General features: G+C 34.8%; 1 protein-coding gene across 1 annotated transcript in view; it reads right to left on the bottom strand.

Moving 5' to 3' along the window:
* Adam32 (ADAM metallopeptidase domain 32) overlaps window positions 1-23,849 on the bottom strand; it is a 159,594-nt gene that overhangs the window by 8,521 nt on the left and 127,224 nt on the right. The window contains exons 15-19 of the mRNA XM_047549669.1: window positions 20,395-20,503; window positions 17,678-17,855; window positions 16,150-16,233; window positions 8,861-8,957; window positions 7,519-7,675 (exon numbers count right to left, since the gene is read on the bottom strand). Of these exons, the coding sequence (XP_047405625.1) occupies window positions 7,519-7,675; window positions 8,861-8,957; window positions 16,150-16,233; window positions 17,678-17,855; window positions 20,395-20,503 (625 nt within the window). The remainder of the gene's footprint in view (window positions 1-7,518; window positions 7,676-8,860; window positions 8,958-16,149; window positions 16,234-17,677; window positions 17,856-20,394; window positions 20,504-23,849) is intronic.

The following is a 23,849-nucleotide window of genomic DNA, read 5'->3' on the forward strand; positions in this document are numbered from 1 at the left end:
CCCAGAGACACAAACCAAAGGAATGAAAAATTTTCTCAATAAAATAATATCAAAAACTATCCCAATACCTGAAGAATGAAATGGAAAATCAAATACAAGAGGCTTATAGGACACCAAATGTGCAAAATTACAACAGACCCACACCAAGGCACATTAAGACGGCAAGAGAAAAGTATCAGATTACATGTAAGGAGAGACCAATTCAGATCTCAGTTGATTTCTCAACCCAGACTCTCAAAGTTAGGAGGTCCTGGAATGACATATACCAAGCTCGGAAAGAAAATGGATGCCAACCAAGAATCTTATATCCAGCAAAATTAAGCTTCAGATTTGGAGATGAAATAAAAGCCTTCATGATAAACAAAAGTTAAAAGAATTTACAAACAGAAAGCCTGTATTACAGAACATTCTCAGTAAAATATTCCATGAGGAGGAAAGGAAAAACAACAATGAAGTCAGCAAAGGAAGAAATTACATTAAGGGAAAAGCCAATCAATGGAGAAACCAAGTCAAGTTAAAAACCAAAAATCAACCAAAATGACTGGGAATACAAATCATATCTCAATAATAACTCTCAATGTTAATGGTCTAAACTTATTAATCAAAAGACACAGACTGGAAGATTGGATTTTTTAAAAAGACCCAAACGATATGCTGCCTTCAAGAGACTCATCTCATAAGAAAAGATATTCAAAAACTGAAGGTGAAAGGATGGGAAAAAACATACCACTTTCATGGACTATATAAAAAAAACAGGGGTTTCCATCCTCATAACAGATAAAGTGTACTTCAAGACAAAGTTTGAAGGAATAAGGAAGGACATTTCATACTGCTTAAGGGAATCACAAATCAACAAAACATCACAATCATAAACATTTACAGCCCAAACAGTGGAGCATCTATGTTTGTCAAACAAACCCTTCTCAATTTCAGGTACCAAATAGACCACAACAAAATAATACTAGGTGACTTTAACACACCTCTCTCACCACTGTAGAGATCTTCCAAACAAAAACTAAACAAAGAAACTATAGAACTCAATAATATAATCAATAATTTACACTTAATAGACATATATAGACTATTCCATCCATTAATAAGTGAATACGCTTTTTTCTCAGTAGCACATGAATTCTTCTCTAAAATAGACTATATGTTATGCCACAAAGAAACTCTTAGCAAGTACAAAAAAACAGAGATACTACCCTGCATTCTATCAGATCATAATGGAATGAAATTAGAAATCAATGACAAAATAAATAATAGAAGCTACTCCAACACCTGGAGACTAATATGCTATTGAATGATACATGGATAACAGAAGACAAAAACCAAAGGCCAGATTTTTTCTCTGATATGTGGGTATGCTGATTCATAATGGGATATGAGGGGGCAAGGGAAGAATGGAGGAACTTTAGATTGGGCAGAGGGGGATGGGGGAAGAGGAAGAGGTTACAGGAATGGGAAAGATGGTGGAATGAGATGTACCTTAATACCCTATATTCATGTATGATTACACAAACTGTGTGACTCTGCATTGTGTACTGTCGGGGTTCCCGGGACCCCCTGGCCCTGGGTGAGCACATGGTCCCAAGATGGTGCCTGGCATCTGGCCAGTGCGGTTCTACTTTGAGACTAACAAGTGACGCTAAACAAGGAAGTTACCCTCATTGGGCCACTATATATGATCGGCATGTGTACACTGCCTGCCTAGATTCACTGTAATGTTTTGTTTACGCTCTCCCTTTGCGCTCTGTAATGTGATTGGTTGCTTACCTCTACATAGGGGCTGTAACTTCCCTGTTAGAGAGAGATTCTCCATAGTGCTACAAAAAAGAGAGACACTGAATAAACGAGCTCTTACTGCCAGCATTTATCGCGTCATTCCTGCGGGTCGGGGAGCGCGATAAGTGGTGCCAAAACCCGAGAACCCCGACAAAGAGCGGGTAAGTAACACAGGTAAAAATTAACGTGATAAAAGGAGTAATGGACTAAGCGGAAAGTGGTCCACATTAAAAGTATTAAAGTGAAAGTAGCACGCGAAAGGCGGCTACACCCTGGACTAAGCGAAAAGCGGTCCACATTGGAGACATTAAACTGAAAGTGGCGCGTGAAAGGCGGCCATCAATCAACCCGGACCAAGCGGAAGGCAGTCCAGTGAACTGAAACTGGTATGCAAAAAGTGATCGCAGTAAATTAATCATGGGTTCTGAGGTGTCTAGAGTTCACATGGAAGGCCTATTAAAGGCTTTATTAAAGGCTAATGGAACACCTTTAAAGGTTTCCTCAGCTAGGAAGTTTTTAAAAACTGTAGAAGACAAAGCCCCTTGGTTTTTAGATGAGGGATTGTTGGATCAAGAGAAACTATCACAAGAGACAGAAAAAGGCCCCCCTCCTGATCCCTTCCACGCAGCCCCATGGCCACCTGGGAAGGAACACCCGTGTCCTTGAAGCAGTCCTCCCCCGAGTCCAATCCCCCTAGGCAGAGATCTCAGCAGCTCCATTCCTCAAAAGTAGTAAGAAATAATGTTTTGTGATTTTCTGCATTCAAACCTAACCTGATTTCTCAACCAGGAAGAAAAAGGGTTAAAAAGTCCTGGGTGATCCTCCCTCCCCCCTGCCTGGCCTTGCTGAGGCCTGCATTGGAATGTAGGCTGCAGCAGTCTCAGTGGGAAAGGGGGGTAACCTGAAGATAAAAAAAAAAAAAAAAAAGGTGTCCATTTTAAACTTCTGGGCTGCTACACAGAACTAACTCATTTTCCAGGATTCTTGTTTTGTTTTGTTTTTCTTTAATGCTGTATTTTTGAGCTCATAATTTTGATCCTGCATACCTAGGTTAATGATTTTTTTTTCTTTTTGATCAGTTCTATTTTTTATTCAACTAGAGTTTTTGAACATCTGTTACATTGCAATGGAGATTCACCTATAAATTTACAAGGCCTTTGATTTTGTGTTATGTGTATGTCTTGCTGTCTAATGTCATGTTTTGTCTGTATCAAAACTGAGCGCTCCTAAAATTAAAATTTAAAAATGGATCCAAATACTTTTATTCACGTAATTTAAAAAGGTTCAATTTAAATTGAGTAAACTAATAAATGTGAAATGTCTTTAAAAATAACTTGCAAGTCTCTAGGTGGTCAAACTAATGGAATGTTGATGTTAAACAATGTCTAATATCAATTGTTTCTAGGACTTTTCTTCAACAGGAAAGAGACAGCAAATACTATTCAGGACACTTGTCTAATATCTTGACTAAAAACAAGGTTACTAAGAGTTATGTCTTAACAGGTACAATTCTATATACAAAGGGTTCTAAAGGTTTCAACTGTGTTTCAGTTAGAGTACTATAAACAACAAAGTATTTTATCTTGTTAAAATGGTGTAATTTATCTAAATTCAGAAATTTCATAAGAGTTGTTTCAGAATGTGAACAAAAGGGGGTCAACACATAAAAAAGAAAAAATAAAAGGTTCTAAAAATACAACTATATTTAGTGAAGAAGAAAATCTTTCTGGATAAGAAAGTGTTATATAATGAAATACATGAGGGTCTAAGTAAGTGCTAAAAAAGTCTGTGTGTAAGTAAAGGGCAAGTTTCAACAAGTCTGTGTGTAACTAAGTTGGTTGTATGTATGTGAAACAGCTAAAGCTATTTAAGGTTTTTCCTAAGGTGAAATACTAATGTTCTGATATAAGCCAAAGTTTAATCTATATGGTAAAATGACATGGTAAAATAACAAGGATTTCTTAGAAACACTAATTTACTCTTAACTTTGTGTCTATTAAGTTTTATTCTTTAAAACAATTAGTCTTAAAAATTGGGGTTTATACAATTATGGTTAAACAACTGTTAAGAGTATTGTACTATGTTAAAGAGTCTAAATTTTTCTTTAAAAACTAAATTTAGTAAGATTAAAGTGTCAAGGTAATTGTGAAATGGTCACTCCTTGTATATTAAATGTATTCATATTTTCCAAGTATACAAGTTTTAAAGCAGGGTATTTATCAAGCTGCTATTCTCCAAACTTCTCTCTCAATGTTGGAATGCTTCTAGGTTCTCACAAGCAGTCTTAATGCGTATTCCTACCTTCCTACCAGTCCCAGTCTCTGTTACAGATACAGAACTACCAGTTCTACTATCCAAAACAAAAGAGATTTTGGCATCACCACAGCAATAATCACTGCAGTGGCACTCTCTGCAACAGCCGCGACTGCAGCAGCGGTTTCATTAGCTACATCAATACCCACAGCAAAAGAACTCAATAACCTAGCTGAAAATACAGCCACTGCCCTGCAAACTCAAGAGACTCTAAATGGTCATTTAAAGGCTGGAATTCTCCTGGTGAACCAAAGAGTAGACTTATTACAGGAACAAGTGGATGTTCTTCAGGAACTTTTGGGACTGGGATGCATCTACCCTTTTAGAGGTCTATGTGTTATGCCTGTTGCCTAAGACAATTTTAGTACTGTGGCTAACTTGTCCAAAACCATTTCTAGTTATCTTACAACCAATTGGTCGCTTACATTTTCAACTCTAACTTCTCAGCTGCGATCTGAGATACTTAAAGTCAATGCCACTAGAGTTAATGTTGCTTCTGTATCCAAAATGTTCTCTAGGTTAACTAATGTATTAGGTTTGTTTAAAAGCTGGGCAGGAGTGGGCGCTTTTGGCCTATTATTAGGACTGGGTATTTTGTATCTCTTTCACTTGTTGCGTCAACTTCGAGCCTCTCAAAAGAGAGAGAGAGTCATCATACATCAAGCCGTGGCAGCCCTAGAGGCCGGCACTTCCCCTCAAGTATGGCTGAGTATGCTGGACCGGTAGTCAAAGACGGGTAATGTAGGAGGTGGCTGTATACCAACCTAAGACAGAAGCTGTAGCATGCTCTACAGACTTTGATGACGGGTAAGGATACAAGCTGACCCCTCAACCTAAGACAGGCACGGTCCCTTGCCAATTTTTATAAAATAAATAAGGGGGAGCTGTCAGGGTTCCCGGGACCCCTGGCCCTGGGCGAGCACATGGTCCCAAGATGGCGCCTGGCATCTGGCCAGTGCGGTTCTACTTTGAGACTAACAAGTGACGCTAAACAAGGAAGTTACCCTCATTGGGCCACTATATATGATCGGCGTGTGTACACTGCCTGCCTAGATTCACTGTATTGTTTTGTTTACACTCTCCCTTTGCGCTCTGTAATGTGATTGGTTGCTTACCTCTACATAGGGACTGTAACTTCCCTGTTAGAGAGAGATTCTCCATAGTGCTACAAAAAAGAGAGACACTGAATAAACGAGCTCTTACTGCCAGCATTTATCGCGTCATTCCTGCGGGTCGGGGAGCGCGATAGTATACAACCAGAGAAATGAAAAGTTGTGCTCCTTTTGCATATAATGAATTAAAATGCATTCTGCTATCATGTATAACTAATTATAACTAATAAGAAAGAAAAAAAAGATGCTAAGAGAAGTTCTTCAAACTTAAAGAAAAAGATGTAAATGAGTAAGAAGAATACTGTATTATTCAGGGTTCTCTAGAGTAAGAGAATCAAAAGGAAGTATGATTATAAAAGGGGATTTATTAGATTGGCTTACTCCTCCAGAAGCTGGATAGTCCACAATGGCTGTCTGCAGGCTAGAGAGCTGGAAGAACCAGTAGCAGCACAGTCCAAGAGACAGAAGCCCCAGAATAAGAAGGATCAACAGTGCTAGTCTAAGACCATTGCTCCTGGAGAATCACTGGCAGAGTCTGCTTTGGAAGAGTGAAGAAGTGAGAGTCCAATATCCTCAGACAACTGAAGCAGCAATCAAGAACCCGTTCAAGAAGAGTTGAGCTTGCATCTGCATCTGCTTCTTTGTTCTTCCACCTTTTATTCCATCCAAGTCACCATCGTATTGGGTGGTGCTGCCCACACTTAGGGAGAGTCTCCACTTCAGTTCACTATCTCACATTCCAATTATTCCCAGACACACCCTCAGTGACATACCCATAAGTCTCTTAATCATCTGCATCTCTTAATCCAATCAAGTTGACAATTAAGTTAACCATTACAGATACATATATAAAATGCAGTGGTAAGAGAAACAACACAGACAAATTCAGAATGTTATAAAATTTTAAATGTGAGAAATAAACTAGTTGTACTTTTGATATGAAAACTAAGAAAAATTTTTAAAATGTTAACTATATTAATATTTTAAGAGATAGGCAAAATCTAAAGATGTAAACTGGGACATCAAAAATTCAAAATGTGTGGAGGAATGGAATGCAAGTACTTTATTTGTTTTTGTTCTTTCTTTTGGTGTTTCTTATCTTTATGATCATGTTATGTGGCTATTTTAAATTTTTAAAAACAATCATAGTGTATGTATACTTGAAACTTACTTAGAGTGTTCTCCCCACAAACATAGAAAAAGGGGTAAGTACATGAGGTGTTGGATATGTAATTATCTTGATTGTGGTAATAATTTTACAATACAAATATACATGCAATCACAATGTCATTCCCTTAAATACAATTTTATTACCAATCATATCTCAATAAAATCAGGAGGAAAAAAAGAAAACTGAACCAAGAATTTAAAAAGAAGAATTCCAAAAAGGAATGGAGTTAATTGTGGTGTTGGTGAGCAAATCATAGGATAAAATTTCATAACTATACAGACACAAATGAGTGCATGTAAATACCAACCAATCTAAATAAGGTATTTAGTTTTATTAATAATATTGTACCAATACCAATTTTCTGGCTGTGAAAATGAAATACGTTTATATAAGATATCACCACTGGGAAAAAATAGATGAAGGAAACATGAGAAATCTACATTTTTAATGAACACTTCTGATGCTCCTGTAGAAAACATTGATTGATTGATTATGAGAGTCTTAACCCAATCAGTGAATTAATCTCCTGGTGGGATTAACTGAGTGGTAACCAATGGCAGGTAGGGCATGGGTTGGAGGAGTTGTGTCCCTGAGGGCATGCCTTTGGGGTATATGTTTGGTATCATTGGCAGTGGAATCTTTCTCTGCTTTCTGATCATCAGGTGAGCTGGTTCCCTCCACAATACTCTTCCACCATGATGTTCAGCTTCACCTTGAGCCCAGAGGATAGAGCCAGCTGACTATGGACTGAGAACTCTAAAACTGTGAGCCCCTAAATAAACTTTTCCTCCCCTAAAATTCTTCTGGTTGTTCTTTTAGTCACAGCAGCTGCGAAAAAGCTGACTAAAACATGGATCATCTTGGATAACTTCTAGAATATTGAAAAGTAATACATAAAGATACATTGGCATTCTTCCTCTCTCAACTAGCAAGGCAATGACTTTGGCAAGTTATTTAACTATACTCCCAAATCTTTGCATCTTTAAAATGGCAAAATTCACAAACACTTCACACAATTAAATGAGATATTGACTCAAAATCCTGGTAAAATGCAAATCGTTGCTGCTCATATGACCTTACATATTATTAGACTCAAATGCTAATAAAGGTTAACTTCAGAACACAAATTCAACTTACTCGTTACTTAGGAATTCCTCTTCCTTGGCAAACCACTTTTTCAATCTATTCCACACCATAACTATTATGCTTGCTATGATGAGAATAGGTGAAACAATGTAGAAAGTTAGAAGCCAGTTCTTTATAGCATTCCCAGAAGCTTTGTCCATGATTAAACCTAAAAATAAAAATGTACATTAAAAATTAAACTGTCCAATTTTACATTCAGTTTGCAACAAATTCATTAAAATATTCTGAGTTTTTGTTACTCAAGGAGCATGGAAAAACAATTATAGAATCATAATATTTGAAGACATATACATATTAGATGTATATAAATACCACAAATATATGCATATATACATTATATATGTATGTATCCTTTCTTTCTAAATGTGGAAACCAAACTCCCAAAAGGTTCCAGAGCATTCAACATGATACAGAAGCTACAAAAAAATTGTATGCAAATGATGCAATGATATATAACGAGATGATATAATCACAAGTTTATCTGAATTTGCATTAAGATTTTCTAAGGATGGGATTGTCAAAAGATTTCACTGTATTTGTGTATATCACATTTTTATTTAGTAGATTGCTGACTTTTGATCTCAGGGCTGTATTTTTACATATGGAGTCACTGCAGTTGTTACTAAAGGGTGCTAGCATAAAAATTAGGAGACTTCAATTCATAACCCTAATTCTGACATTTGTAAGCACTGAGTATCTAGTCCTAAACTTAAGTGTCTCAGCACCATAGAAAAGATTTGCTTTGCTTGCTATACATCCCCAGTGCCTAGATCAACATCTGGCATATATTAAGAATTGATAAATATTTGCTAACTCAGTGGATGCATGCATGAACGACAGACACTAAAATCAAAGTGAATAAACTGAAATTTGTGCTGGCATCCCTTCTGTAAACTCTTAAGCAGTCACTTACAGATTGTTCTCATTTAAACTATAAACTCATTCAGAATAAAATCTTGTCTTCTATTTCATTTCTTCTATAACATAAACATAGTAATAGTACCAGACACAGTAAATGCTATTTGTTTATAGCTGAAATCTCAATCATACAGGTGGAGAAGTCAGTTGAAAAATATTCTAAAGGAGAAAGACAATGATACCAGTAAGGAAAAAATTTCAAAGATACTCAGTTTAGATTATATTTTGATATTAGAAAAAAGAGAAAGAATAAGAAGGCATATTTGGATCACATTGAGAAAACTCAGATTACCTTAAAAATGTTATTAGTACTGCTTCAAGTGATAAAAATTTAATGTTATAGTTTAGTGAGGATAAGGAATTTTAAATTTTAATAAATAGCTTAAATAGTTTATCTAAAGAGACAAGTACTTGCCCTTTTTTGCAGTCACAAAAGCTCTTCTGGAACGTGTTTGGCAATCTGGAGGCTGATAACCATCAGAACAGTTGCACACACCTTGGGAATTGCACACCTAGGATCGTTATTTAAAATTTGGATGACTTTTTAAAAATATTTTTGCATTGAAAGTGAAATTATGAGATAGATCATGTTTAGTTTTGCATCTTTACCTAACATAATTTTATCTCTATAGTGATTTATTCAGAGAGATAATTGTACAAAATAAATGCTTGATTTCTTAAAACTGAAACATACACACCAAAGTAAAAGAAGAAGGAGAAAGAGGAGGAGGAGCAGGAGGGGGGAGGGAAGAAGAAGAAGAGGAGGAGGAGAAAAAAGCAAAAAAGAACTATAAAGTGACTAAGAAAATATAACACCTTTGAAGGTTTGTCTGAAAATTTAGCGTGCAGTTTCAAAAACACGTTACTTCAATTCTAATTGAAATGTCATCTTTCCAGTGATATACTTGAAACAGCTAGAATCAGCTCCCAGACCTGCTTGTACACTTCAATTTCCATTTCCACATTCAGTGACTTTATGTTGGCAACTTGAGGTATTTGCCCTTACATAAAGGACTTTTCTCTTCTTCCCCAGACAGAATACTAAACATTTACAAGCATAAAACTACCTTTAACCAGGACAGGCTTTTGTTTTACCTACATTTGTTTGATTTTTTTTTTTTTTTTTTTTTTTTTTTTTTTTTTTTTTTTTTTGCGGTGCTGGGGATCGAACCCAGGGCTTTGTGCTTGCAAGGCAAGCACTCTACTGTCTGAGCTATCTCCCCAGTCCCATTTGTTTGATTTTTAAGTTTTGTTTTTGTTTGTTTGTTTTTTGTGGTGCTGAGGATTGAACCCAGGGCCTTGTACATGGGAGGCAAGCACTCTACCAACTAAGCTATATCCCCAGCTCTTGTTTGAATTTTTAAGTAAAAGAATTTCATAATCTAAGAGGGCATCCAGATGCTTATATATGGTATAACACTTGGAAGTGATTTTTTTCTGTTACTAATAAATGTGATGATTTAATTATGACAGCAAACACACTTATTGTTCTTACTACCTGTGAGTCTCTATTCTGAGCACTTTATATGGATTTACTCATTAAACACTCACATCAGTCTTGTGAGATAGCAGAGAGAAAAAGAAAAAAATCAGGAAAAAGAAAAAAGTCAGGGACAGATTCAGTCCCCAAGGCCATGCCCCCAGGGACCTACTACCTTCAACTATGCTCCCCCGCCTATCATTTTCACCACCTCCCACTAAATGCATTCCAATTATGAATCCATGATATAGATTAATGCACTTATGACGTCAGAGCCCTCATGATCCCATCTTTTCACCTCTGAACATTGCTACATTGCCTAACACATGAGCTTTGGGGGACACATTCCAGATCTAAAAGAATAAGAGAACTATTATCATTCCCACTTTACAAATGGAGAAACTGAGACATACATATTTAACTTTCCAAAATCAAACTGCTAACCGAGGGAACCAGGATTTAAACCAAGAAAGCCTGGTTTCAGAGGCCTTGCTCTAGAGCGTTACGTTATTCTACCTCTCAAAATAATATAAAACAACTCTTGATTTGGAGTGTCTAAATCTAAATATCATTGCTAAGAACATGAATCTTTTCCCCTGAAACTCTTTACAAAACTGATGTTCCTCTAATTTCAGTTTGTTCCAATATTTCATCATCACTCATATCACTTATCATCACTCATCACTCATCATCACTCATATCCCCATTCATTTATGCGGTTATTGTCATCAATAATAGTAAATTATTTTACTGTAAATACCATGTAAAACTTTTACTTATTAAATTTTTACTTATTTATCAAAATAAAATCACATTTATTTTACTTTATGAGCTAAAATCCATTAATATCATTGCTAGGTTGGAATTTGGGCGACTATATGAGGGAGAGTGGAGCAACTGAGGCAAAGGGCAGTGTGCCACGGCAACCAATCAAACCAGCAGGAAAACTCCACTGACCCTTACATCCACCTGTCACTCAGCAGGACCCCCGCCCATTCCAGCCTGTAAAGATTCTGGGCAGCCAATGATTTTCTCCGAGTCCCTACTTGAGCTGTACCCCAGGGGCCTAGGAATTTTGCCCCAGAGCCAAATTCCAATAAAGCTTGCTTCAGTCACTTTCTGTCTGATTTTATTTGACCGCTAGCTGTGCCCTCGAGCTTACAATCATTATTTGCAGCAATGCCCAAATTGCCTCACATTTTGTCAATGGAAGCTCTTTTTAAATTTCTTTCTATTCACATGTAACAACTGTATATATTCATAGAGTACAGGGTAATATTTCAACAATGTGTATACAGATTGAATAAATGCAATTAGAATTTCCATATCCTTATCTTTTCTTTATGCTTGGAGACTTCAAGTTCCTGTCTTCTAGTTCTTCATAAAATATATAAGAGAGTATTGTGAATTATAGTCACCCCACTGTGCTTCAGAACACCAAAATTTATATCCTATGTAACTTTGCTTTTGTCCAAATTATCCAACCTCCCTCTATCCTCCCTCCCCCATCCCTCCCAGTTACTATTAATCTGTGTTCTATATTCAGATCAATTTTGTTAAAGATCTACATGAGAGAACATGAATTATGTCTTTTAGTGCCTACCTTATTTCACTCAGCATGTCCTAAAGTTCCATCCATTTCGCTGCAAAGTACAGAATGTCATTCTTTGTATGGCTAAATAATACTCCATTGTGTATATATATACCACATTTTCTTTATTCATCTATTCACGGGCATTTAGGTTGATTCTAAAGCTAAATCCTTGCCCCAGAGAGGTAGAGTGGTGGACCCAGGCAATCTGGAATGTGGGCCTCAGTCACAGTGAGCCCACCATGCCAGCACAGACCAGAGGCATGGCAAACCAGGGACAAGGCAAGCCAGGGACAAGGCAAGCCAGGGACAAAGCAAGCCATGGCATTCTAACCTGTTGCATTATGGCAGCCCGGCCTGGGTTCAGCACAGATATTCACTCACACAGCACTGCAGCCCCCAATCCCCAAGCATCCAGAATCTACTGATCTCAACCTCCTGCCAGGAAAACAGAAGTGGGGCAGATCTGAATGGGGTTGTAGGACTAACCAATAACACTGGGACTTTTCCAAAACCTGATTAACATTCATCTGGACCAACAGCATTGGTATGTATCCAAACCCTAATTAGCATAAATTTGTACCAATAGCATTGTACTTTTCCAAATCTTGATTAGCATAAGCTCGGACCTATGGCATTGAGCCAAATGATCTATAAACCCTTAAGATTACCACATTTGAGAGGCAGACCCTACTGGGTCCCCTCTTACCCTGTGAAAGCTATGACTCTTTTCCACCCACACACTCTTCCTCATCTGTGGATTTCATTCTTCAAATTCATGAGCAAGAACCTGGAATGAAGTCAGCAGTGACCTTCTGGATCAGCTGCAACATTTAAAAACATAGCCTGCCATTAAGAGCTGTATTATACCACTCAGTGGTCGTGAAGAAGAATCAGGCTTTGTTGGCTACAACTCTTAGAGATGACACTGGCAGGCACACCCACCTTGGTTAACTGCTAACGCTACAACAGACTTTCTTGGCTGTAGAGGACTGCAGCTTATGCAAACCCCACCCTCCAGTAGAAGCATAGAAACTCCAATCTCAGTTCCCTATCTTCTGGAATAGTGCTGCAAAAAACATGGGAGGGCAGGTATCTCTTTAATATATTGATTTCTCTTTCTTTGGGTATATACCCAGAAGTGGGATCCTAAATTATATATCTATTTTTGTTGTTGCTGTTTTTGCCTCCATTCTCTTCTCCATAATTTTGTACTAACTTACATTCTTACCAGCAACACATAAGAGCTCATTTTTTCCTACATTGTTGCCAATATTTGTGTGTGTGTGTGTGTGTGTGTGTTTTCAATAACAGATATTCTGACTGGGGTGAGATATTGTGGTTCCGATATTTCTAAGATAACTAATTATATTCAGCATTCTCTTATGTATTAGTTGGATATTTGTGTTCCTTCTCTTGAGAAGTACATATTAAGATCACTCAGCCATTTAAAAGTTGGATTGTTTTATATTTTGTAGTTGAATGTTTTTAGTTCCCTATATATTAATATTAATCCTTGGTCAGATGAGTAGTTAGCAAATATTTTCTCCATTCTGTAAGGTGTTTCTTCACTCCATTTATTATTTCCTTTGCTGTGAAAATGCTGCTTAGTTTTAAATAATCTCTTTTGATGGTTTTTGGCTTTCCTTGCCTGTACTTTTGGATCTTATAAAACAAATCATTACCTACATGGATGTTAGTAAATGTTTACCCTATGTTTTCTTCTCATAGCATAGTTTTAGGTCTTACATTTAGGTCTATGATCCATTTTGAGTTTACTTTCATATGGGCTGAGAGACAGGGGCCAAGTTTGAAATTTGTGCTTTTTGTATATCCAATTTTCCCACCGCCATTTATTGAAGAGGTTGTCTTTTCTTCAATGTATTTTTGACACCTTTGTCAAGAAACAGTTGACTATAAGTACATGGGAATTCTGTTCAGTTCCAGTGGTCTATGTGAATATTTTTATACTGGTACCCTTCCACTTTGGATTACTAAAGCTCAGTAATATGTCTTGAATATAGGTATCAGAATGCCCTTTAGCTTTGCTCCTTTTGCTCAAGATTGCTTTTGCTATTTGGGGTCTTTCGTGCTTCCATATGAATTTTATGATTTGTTACTGGTATTTTGACAGAGATTGCATCTATAAATTGCTTCGAATGAAAGGTCTTTTCATTCGTGTGTATTTGTGTGTGTGTGTGTGTGTGTGTGTGTGTGTGTGTGTCTTCTTCAATGTCTTCCATCGGTGTTTTATAAATTTTATTATAGAGGTCTTTCATTTCCTTAATTAAATTTATCCCTAGGTACTTTATTTTTTGTAGCCATTGTAAATGGAATTTCTTTTATAATTTATTTCTCAGCAAGTTTATTATTGGTGCATAAATATACTACTGATTTTTGTATATTAATACTGTATACTGACAATTTACAAAACTCATTTATCAATTCTGGTAGTCTTTTGGTAAAATATTCTGTTTTTCTATATAGAAAATGATATCATCTGAAAACAAGGATAATTTGACTTTCTCCCTTCCCAGCTTTATGTATTTGTTTCTTTCTCCTGACTAATTTCTCTGGGTAAGACTTTCAGTACTGTAGTAAACAAGAAGAGTAAAACAGGACTTCTTTGTCTTGTTCCACACCTTAGGGAATGCATGAAAGAAATAACTGGGAACTAATATTCATAAAATTTAATTTTTTTCCTCTGTGAAAAATGCTGTCAATAATATAAGAAGATAAACCACCATGTACAAAGTACATATTCGGATACAGGACTAGTATTCAAAATAAACAGAAGACACTTAAAACTCTATAATAAAAAACTAAATAGCCTGATTTTAAAATGGCAAAAGACTTGACCACTGAAAAAGATATCCAGATGGCAAATAATTATATAAAAAGGTGATCTACACCACATACCATCAGTGAAATGTAAATTAAAACAGTAATAGGGTATCACTACACACCATTAGAATGACCAAATATAAAACACTGACATCAATACTGGCTAGGTTGTGGGACAACGTGAAATGATGTAATTGTGCTGGAAGATATTTGGACAGTTTCTTGCAAAATTAGGCATATCTTACCATATGATTGTCTAATTGCAATCTTTTACACATAGGAGTTGAAAATGTATGTTCTCTGTGCAAAAACCTGAAGGAGAATGTTTATAACAGCTTTATTCATAACTGCTAAAACTTAGAAGCAAGCAGAATGTTTTTCAGCAGGTAAATGGATAAATAATTGCAGTATATCCAAACAATGTGACATTAATTCACATTAAAAAGAAATGAGCTATCAAGCCATGAAAATATATAGAGGAATCTTAAATGTGTATTACTAAATAAGTCAATCTGAAAAGTCTACATAATGTATGACTCCAGGAATATGATATTAAGGAAAAGGAAAAGCTATGGAGAAAAAAGAAATCACTGGGTTCCAGGAGCTAGGTGAGAGGGAAAGATTAAAAGGCAGAGCACAGAGGACTTTAAAAAATATTCTATATGATATTATGGTAGATACAAGTGTCATTATATTCACTTGTCAAAATTCATAAGATGTACAAAATAAAAAGTGAACTCTAATGTACACTATGGATTTTGGGTGATAATGATGAATCCACGAAGGTTCATCTATCGTAAAAATTGTACCACTCTGGTGAGGGGTGCTAAAAATGAAGAGAGCTATAAATGTGTGAGGGAAGAGGTATATGAGAACTACCTGTATCTTAATCCAATTTTGCTGTGAACTAGAAACTACTCTTAAAATTAATTTTTTTAATTTACTAAAATAAGAGCTTGAGAAAAGAAAAAAAAATCTGGAGAAACCTTACATGCAAGTGAAAGAAGCAATCTGAAAAACCTTACATGCAAGTGAAAGAAGCAATCTGAAAAACCTACATCATTTATGATTCTAATAACATGACACACTGGAAAAAAAAACAATAGAAAGAGTAAAAAGATGAGTGATTGCCTGGAGTTAGAGGAAAGAGAAGATTGAATATATGGAACCCAGATGATTTTTAGGGGATTAAAAATGCTCTAATCATGATAGTAGATACATGTCATTAACTATTAATCAAAAACTCAAAAATAACATAACAACCAGAGTTAACTCTAACGTAAGCTATGACCTCTTGTGCATAATCACCTGTACAAATGTTACACAATGGTTTGTGATGTTGCAATTGGGATAGATTGTATACAAGAGGGCCTATGCAAAATTTGTGCTTTCTACTCGATTTTGCTATGAAACTAAAGCTCTAAAAAAGAAAGCATATTTTTAAAAAGAGATAAAATCAAGTTTCTCATGACCACTTACATTCATAAGACACAGGAATTATCTTCCTTTTGTGAACAGATTTATGTATTTACTGAAATATTTAACATCTTTGAAAAGCATACAGCTATAATAATACACTTTGGTAAGTCATCAGCAATTCAATTCAAATCAAAGAGTTTTTTAACACTAATTATAACTGCTGAGTTTACTCAATTTAGCTCCAATTTGAATCTAGATGCAAGAGGGTCTGGAACATAGTCAGAACCTGATAAACATGAATTTTTGAGTGACACTGAAAAGCTTCCATGAGAGATGTGATTCAAGGAAACATGGGCTTATAATTACTTACTCCATGTCCAGAGCACCGTTGTGCACAGGTCTTTGCATTTTCCTTAATCATTCTTGATTCTACACATGTACGATCTACACAAATCTAAAAAAAAAAAAAAAAAAATACAAAGAGGTTTCCAATTCTGAGGGGCCCAGCCATCACTACATTAAAATTAGTAATTATACAACAAAATCTGAATTTTGCTATAAATTTTCCCCTAAATACTACTTTTGCAGCATTCCTCAAATTTTGATAAGTTGCATTTTCATTTACGTCTAAGTATTTCTTAAATTTCTCTTGAGAATTCTTCTTTGATCTATGTAACACTTAGAAGTGCACTGATTAATCACCAAGTATTTGGGAATTTTCCAGGTAATTTCAATGTAGTCTATGACTTTGGATGATAATGATGAGTCAGTATAGGCTAATCAATTGTAACAAATGTACTGCTCTAGTGTGGTAACAGATAGTAAGGGAAGGGTGCAAAAAAGAATATGTGAACTCTCCCTGCCTCCACTAAATTTTGCTGTGAATCTAAACCTGCACCAAAATATAAAAACTATTATTTAAAATAAACAATTTTTTAAATAATTCAGAGTGGGACTGGCAGAGCAGTTGCCTAGCACATGTGAGGCACTGGGTTTGATCCTCAGCACTACATAAAAATAAATAAATAAAATAAAGGCACTAAGTCTATCTACAACTAAGAAAAGTTATAAAAATGATTCAGGGAAAAAATTGGGGGATTTTGATTAAATAAAATTGGTCATAACAAAAAAATCATAACCAAAGGAAAACATTTCATTAAAATTCCATGAAATCTAACAAAACTCTTCCTGAGTACACAAATAAAAGAATGCCCTGTACTTATATTGCATATATCAAAATTTTTCATGGAAAGAAAATAAACTTCATATAATTATGAAGTAGTAGTGTAGTTTTCATAAAATATGAAATATTATTAGAAACCCCTAAATATTTAATAAGGTAATAGATATTTTAATTAAAATATATTATTCTCATGGAATGTAATAAAAATCCATAATTAATTTTTTAAAGTATAATAATTGGAGGAGTAAAGGTATAGTCCCAACTCCATTACTTGTAGAAACCTCAACTTCCCTAAGTTGTAGGGTTTTTTACCTAAATATAATACTTTTCTTAAAAAAAAAAAAGGAAGGAAGAAAAGAAGTTATTTTAGGAAAAAAATAAGTAGCATTTGTTTGTTTCCAGGTTAAAAATGAGATAATGAAGGTGAAAATTACTACCTTTTAAACATTAAACCACAGTACAACTCTCTACAAAGAAAGAACTTCACAAAACCTCTTCCAAAGCCAAAAATCTAACTTTTTTAAAACTTTAATGTATTGACTTTTATCTCTGGTCCTTGACCATGATGGTATATATAACAACTCCTTTTTGTTTTTCTTCTTCAAATAATTAGGTTACTTAGCACTAATTAGCAAATGAAAACTTGAGACTCAAGAAAACATTGATTAAATTAATATATGACTATATTTTTTAAATATTATGTTAAATCATTTACCCTCTCAGTATCACAATGAGCACCATTTCTGACTACAAATGGGTCTCTTAATGTATCGCCAGTGTCCACAGTTATGCATACACTCTCTCGTACAAAGGCATAAATCACAGAAGCATTGTCTCGATGGTAAGGAGTTCGAAAAGGATAAGTACAAATTAATCTGCCACATATGAGATTCCTGCAAATATAGTAAAATCATATGCTTATTATGCTTTAGCCATTAATTAGGAATTCTTTGAATTGACTTTCTTTAATCAAAAAATGGCTGTAGCAATGTGCTTAAGGAAAATTTAATGTGCTGGTGTTAACAGTTAAAGTAAAAAGTTAAAAAAGTATAAATCCATTGATCTGAACTTATCTATCAGTGGTCCTACTGGTCTTTAATTCACTGTGTATTTACTGTCAATCAATTCACTCCAAATTTTATATCCCTGTGTAAAGGGATAGAGTGATGAGTAATTTTGTTACCTCTACTTTTAAGGACCTCATAGTCTGATATTAAATGTGATACAAATACCATTAAAACATCTACAAATAAAACAAATGCATATAGAAATTTAATGTAAGAATCATTCTCACTCAGTAGTTATGAAAAAATTCATAGGAAATGTGCCATCTGAGTCAAACTTACAAATTGGAAAGTTTCTTCAATGGGTGAATAAGATATTTCCAAACAAAAATAATAGCAAATCAAGGAAACAAAACTCCGTGGTTTATTTACTAATGTACAAATTCTATGTATGTATGAGTATGCTTTGCTAACTAACTACTACTACTACGTCCAGTATCTGACACATAGTATGCACCTAATAAATATTTTGTTAAAATAAACTCATGACCAAAATATCAGAGTTAGATCTTCAGAATCAGGAAAAACTGAACAGACTCCATCTTGTAAAACAACCAAGTATATGGGGATGCTATTTTTATAAGCATCTAGAGAGGAAAGGCACAATTAGTATTATGAATTTGGATTTTATATTGGATTTAGGAGCCTAGTGATCATTCACATATAAATTTTTTAAATTATATGAAATTTTAGCCTGTAGTACAAGAACCATATCACACCTGGAGGTTGGAGGTTGATATTCATTCCCATGCACATGTGATAACTTTAAAACTGGAATGAGTAACATATTTTAAGGAGAAATAAAAACAAAAAAGGAACAGAGCAATAGTAACAATACAGAATGGTATCGGTACCAAAATAGAAAGGCAGACCAATGGTACAGAATAGAAGACCCAGAGACAAAACCACATAAATGCAGTCACCTCATACTAGACAAAGGAGTCAAAAACAGAAAATGGATAAAAGATAGCCTCTTCAACAAATGGTGCTGGCAAAACTGGAAATCCATATGTAGTAAAACGAAATTAAACCGCTATCTCTCACCCTGCACAAAACTCAACTCAAAATGGATCAAAGACATAGGAATTAGACCACAGACCCTGCACCAAATAGAAGACAAAGTAGGCCCAAATCTTCATCATGTTGGCTTAGGATCAGACTTCCTCAACAAGACTACCAAAGCACAAGAAATCAAAGCAAGAATCAATAAGTGGAATGGACTCAAACTAAAAAGCTTTTTCTCAGCAAAGGATACAATCAAGAATGTGAAGAGAGAGCCTACAGAGTAGGAGAAAATCTTTTCCACATGCACGTCAGATAGAGCACTTATCTCCAAAATTTATAAAGAACTTAAAAAACTTTACACCCAAAATACAAAGAACCCAATCAATAAATTGACCAAGGAACTGGACAGACACTTTACAGAAGACACACAGGTGATTAATAAACATATGAAAAAGTATTCAACATCTCTAGTAATTAGAGAAATGCAAATTAAAACAACTCTAAGATTTCATCTTACTCCAATTAGAATGGCTATTATCCAGAACACAAACAATAATAGATGTTGGCGTGGATGTGGGGGAAAAGGCACACTTTTACATTGCTGGTGGAGTTGCAAATTGGTACAGCCACTCTGGAAAGCATTGTGGAGAATCCTCAGAAAACTTGGAATGGACCCACCTTTTGACCCAGTTATCCCACTCCTTGGTTTATACCCAAAGGACCTAAAATCAGCAAACTACAGTAACACAGCCACATCAATGTTTATAGCAGCTCAGTTCACAATAGCTAGGTTGTGGAACCAACCTAGATACCCTTCAACAGATGAATGGATAAAGAAACTCTGGTATATATACGCAATGGAATACTATTCAATCATAAAGAAGAATAATATTATGGCATTTGCAAATAAATGGATGGAATTGGAGAATATCATGCTAAGTGAAATAAGCCAAATCCAAAAAACCAAAGGCCAAATGTTTTTCCTGGTAAGTGGAGAATGATATATAATGGGGTAGGGGGTGAGAAATGAGAGAATAATGGGGAACTTTAGAATATATAGAAGGAAATGAGAGGGAGGGGGGTATGAAAAAATGGTGGAATGAGACAGACATCATTACCCTATGTACATGTATGATTACACAAATGGTATGAATCTACATTGTGTACAACCATAGAAACAAAATGATGTATCCCATTTGTGTACAATGAATCAAAATGCAGTCTGTAAAAAATTAAAAGCTAAATAAAAATAATAAAAAAGAAGAATGACTTAGAAGCCCTGCTCCAATAAATTTTGTGACCTTGTAACAAAAAAAGGGAAACTTATAGAACACAAAAAGTCATTAATATTTGTACAGCATACCTCCATCCACAGAACTTAAATTTTTTGTTTTTCTCTACACCGCAGTTCCCAAACCTATCTGTTTGACTTTGTATTTCTTCATAACAGGCAAATGGAGCATTTCTTGAACCTATCAAAGTTAGAAATACATTTAGTTTGAAACATGTATTTGTTATTCATCTTCTTCCTTGTCCTCATATATTATTTATTTTCTTTAGTTTTTCTCCATTATTATCTAATTCACAAGTTTTCCTAGTGAGGTTTTAGGAAAATAGAAAGAAGTACAATGAAAGGCAATGTTGATGGTTACTACTCCTTTTGATTCATTCATCCATTTCCATCACAAAAGACTATACAGGGGAAGAAAGAGTTACTAAGAGTTCTTTTAAAAAAAATGTCAATAGAGAGATAATATAAGAAAACTACACTCCTTCTACATTCTGAGCAAGAAGTAATAAAAAGTCAGGTCCGTAACAAATAAATGAGATTTCTTCAATTAGAAATAACTTCATTGTATTTTCAAGTAGTCTAAACTGAAGGTACCAAAATATCAACCAATATATTTACCTATTTTTCCTTCATTATTATGTTGGGGATTTATTCCTGTGTTAAGAAAAAAAAATACCAGAGACATGGCAGCTTAAAACAATATCCATTTACTTGTTGCTTGTTGTGGTAGCAGGAAATGAATTTCAGGCCTTGCATGTGTTAGGCAAGCAATTTACCACTGAGCTACATCCCCATCTCTAATAGCTATTTATTATCAGGCAGTTTCTATAGGTCAGAAGTCCAGCAAGGTACAGGGTCTACACATGTTCTCATTGGACTGAAATCAAGGTATATGCTTGGGATGAGTGTCATCTGAGCTTGAAGCTCCATAATGAGCTTATTGGTTGTTAGTAGAATTCAGAATCTTGCAGTTGTAGTTCTAAGGCCCCTATTTTCTTGCTAGCTGTCAGTGATTGCTTTTGACTCTCCTCAAATCCTAGTCATTACTTCTTCTAAACAGGCAGGAGTATCTTTTTGACATCTTCCATCTATTGAGGGCTGACATCATACATTCAGACCTATATAGTATAAAGTTAATTGATTTTGGACATTAATTACATCTTCAAAATACCTTCACTTAGATTTTCCAGTTTGTTCTGTGGCTTGGAATTCAAGCAGTGAGAATACTGCTGCTGAGCAAGATAGGTAGAAGAGGCATTTCACTAAAATTCAATATTGGACAGAGTCTTTGAGCAGCCAGCATCTTTGAGAAATATGGGTGCACTGAACAAAGAATAAGTATGTTGGAGCCTAGTCAGTAGTGGTAGCAGCACCAGCACTGGTTCACCACAGAAGGGAGGGATAACACAGAGAGAGAAACACAATGGACAGATTGCTTATGAAAAAAAACCTATAGATAGGAAAGCAGCCTGAACTTAGCTGGTCCAGAGGGTGCACAGTGAATTGGCATTTGAAAAGTGCTTTGTAATTCTAAACTGGCAAGTGGAGAGGTGAGGTGGGAGCCATCTTGAGGAGGCCATGCTTCAGCTTGCTGCTGCAAGAGCTCAAGAGATCATGGCAAACGTTGTTAGAACAAATATTTTAAAAAGAAAGATAAACTGCACTCAGAGAAACCCAAAAACAAACCCCAAATCTCTGAAATTAAGGAAGATCAATAGAAGAATAATATACTAAATGAGAATCAAGACAGAATTAAATATCACAAAAAAATCAAAAAGGCAAGAAACCATAAACACTTATGCTTACTAACATTGAATGTAAATGACTTCAACTGCTCAATTAAAAGATGTAGATTAGCAGAATGAAGCAAAAAACAATATCCAACTATATGCTGTTTTCAAGAGACTCATTTCATAGGCAAAGACATTCACAGGCTGTAGTTAAAAGGATGAAATAAAATATTCCATGTACACAGAGTCCACAAAAAACCAGAAGTAGCTATTATTATACCAGGCAAAGCATATTTCAAACAAAAATGAATCAGAAAAAAACAAAGAAGACCACTATACCCTAGTAAAGAGAACAATTCAACAGGATATAACAAGAATAAATATATGTGCCCTAAATGTCAGTGCACCTAATTACTTAAAAAAATACTTCCTGATATTAAATCCTAGATAGTCCCCAATATAATAATATTGGATGATTCCAATACGACCTTATCACCAAAAGACATGTCATAAAAACAAAATCAATAAATATATTTTCAACCTAAATAATACTATAAATCAAATGGACCTAATAGATATCCACAGAATATTCCATCCCAAAATAGCTGAATTTACCTTCTTCTCAGCAGCTCATGGAACCTTTTCCAAAATAGATCATATTCTAGATCATAATGTAAATCATAGCAAATACAAAAACATAAATATGATCCAATTTTTCCAATTAGATCACAAAGAAATAAAACTAGAAATCAACAGTAAGAAAAATAATAGAAACAACATGAACACATGGAAATTGAATATTACTCTTTTAAATGAAGAATAGATCCAAGAAGAAATCAAGAACTTCTTGGGAACAAACAAGAACAGATATATCAAAATCTCTTAGACAGTATAAAGGCAATTCTACAAGGAAAATTTAAAGACTTGAATGCCTACAATAAAAAATAGATCCCAAATAAATAAGTTTATACTCCAACTTGAGGCCTTCGAAAAGGAAACACAAGTTATTCCAAAATCTTTAGAGGACAGGAAATAATTAAAATCAGAACTAAAATTAATGAAATCGAGAAAAAATATGTGAAATCAATGCAATTAAATGTTGGTTCTTCAAAAAAAAAATAAGATTGATAAATCCTTAGCCAAACTAGTCAAAATAAAGAGAGAAAAGGAATAAAAAACCAAATTAAACATAAGAAAAGACACTTCTCAAATCCAGAAGTGAAACAGTGAGAAACTATTTTGAAAATTTATACTCCAACAAACTGGAAAATCTAGAAGACATTGACAAATTCTAGACAGATATGACCTGCCCAAACTGAACTGTGAAGATACAGAAAACCTAAACATATCAAGTAATGAAATTGAAGCAGTAATTAAAACTCTATCATCAAAAAGAAATTCAGGACCAGATGAAGTCTCAGTTGAGTTCTATCAGACCTTTAAACTCCAGTCTTTCTCAAATTATTCCATGAAACTGAAAAGGAACACTCCCAAATACATTCTATGAAGTCAGTATGACCCTGATAACAAAACCAGACAAATACACATCAAGGAAAGAAAACTATAGACCAATACCTCTGATTAACATAGATGCAAAAATTCTTAATAAAATTATAGCAAACCACATTCAAAAATACATCAAGAAGATAATATTCCATGATCAAGTAGATTGCATTCCAGGGATGTGAAGTTGATTCAACATATGGAAATCAATAAATGCAATTCACCACTTATGTAGAATTAAGGACAAGAATCACATGATCATCTCAATGGATTCAGAAAAAGCCTCTGATAAAA

Source organism: Sciurus carolinensis, chromosome 4 (genome assembly GCF_902686445.1).
Source record: "Sciurus carolinensis chromosome 4, mSciCar1.2, whole genome shotgun sequence".
NCBI lineage: Eukaryota > Metazoa > Chordata > Mammalia > Rodentia > Sciuridae > Sciurus > Sciurus carolinensis.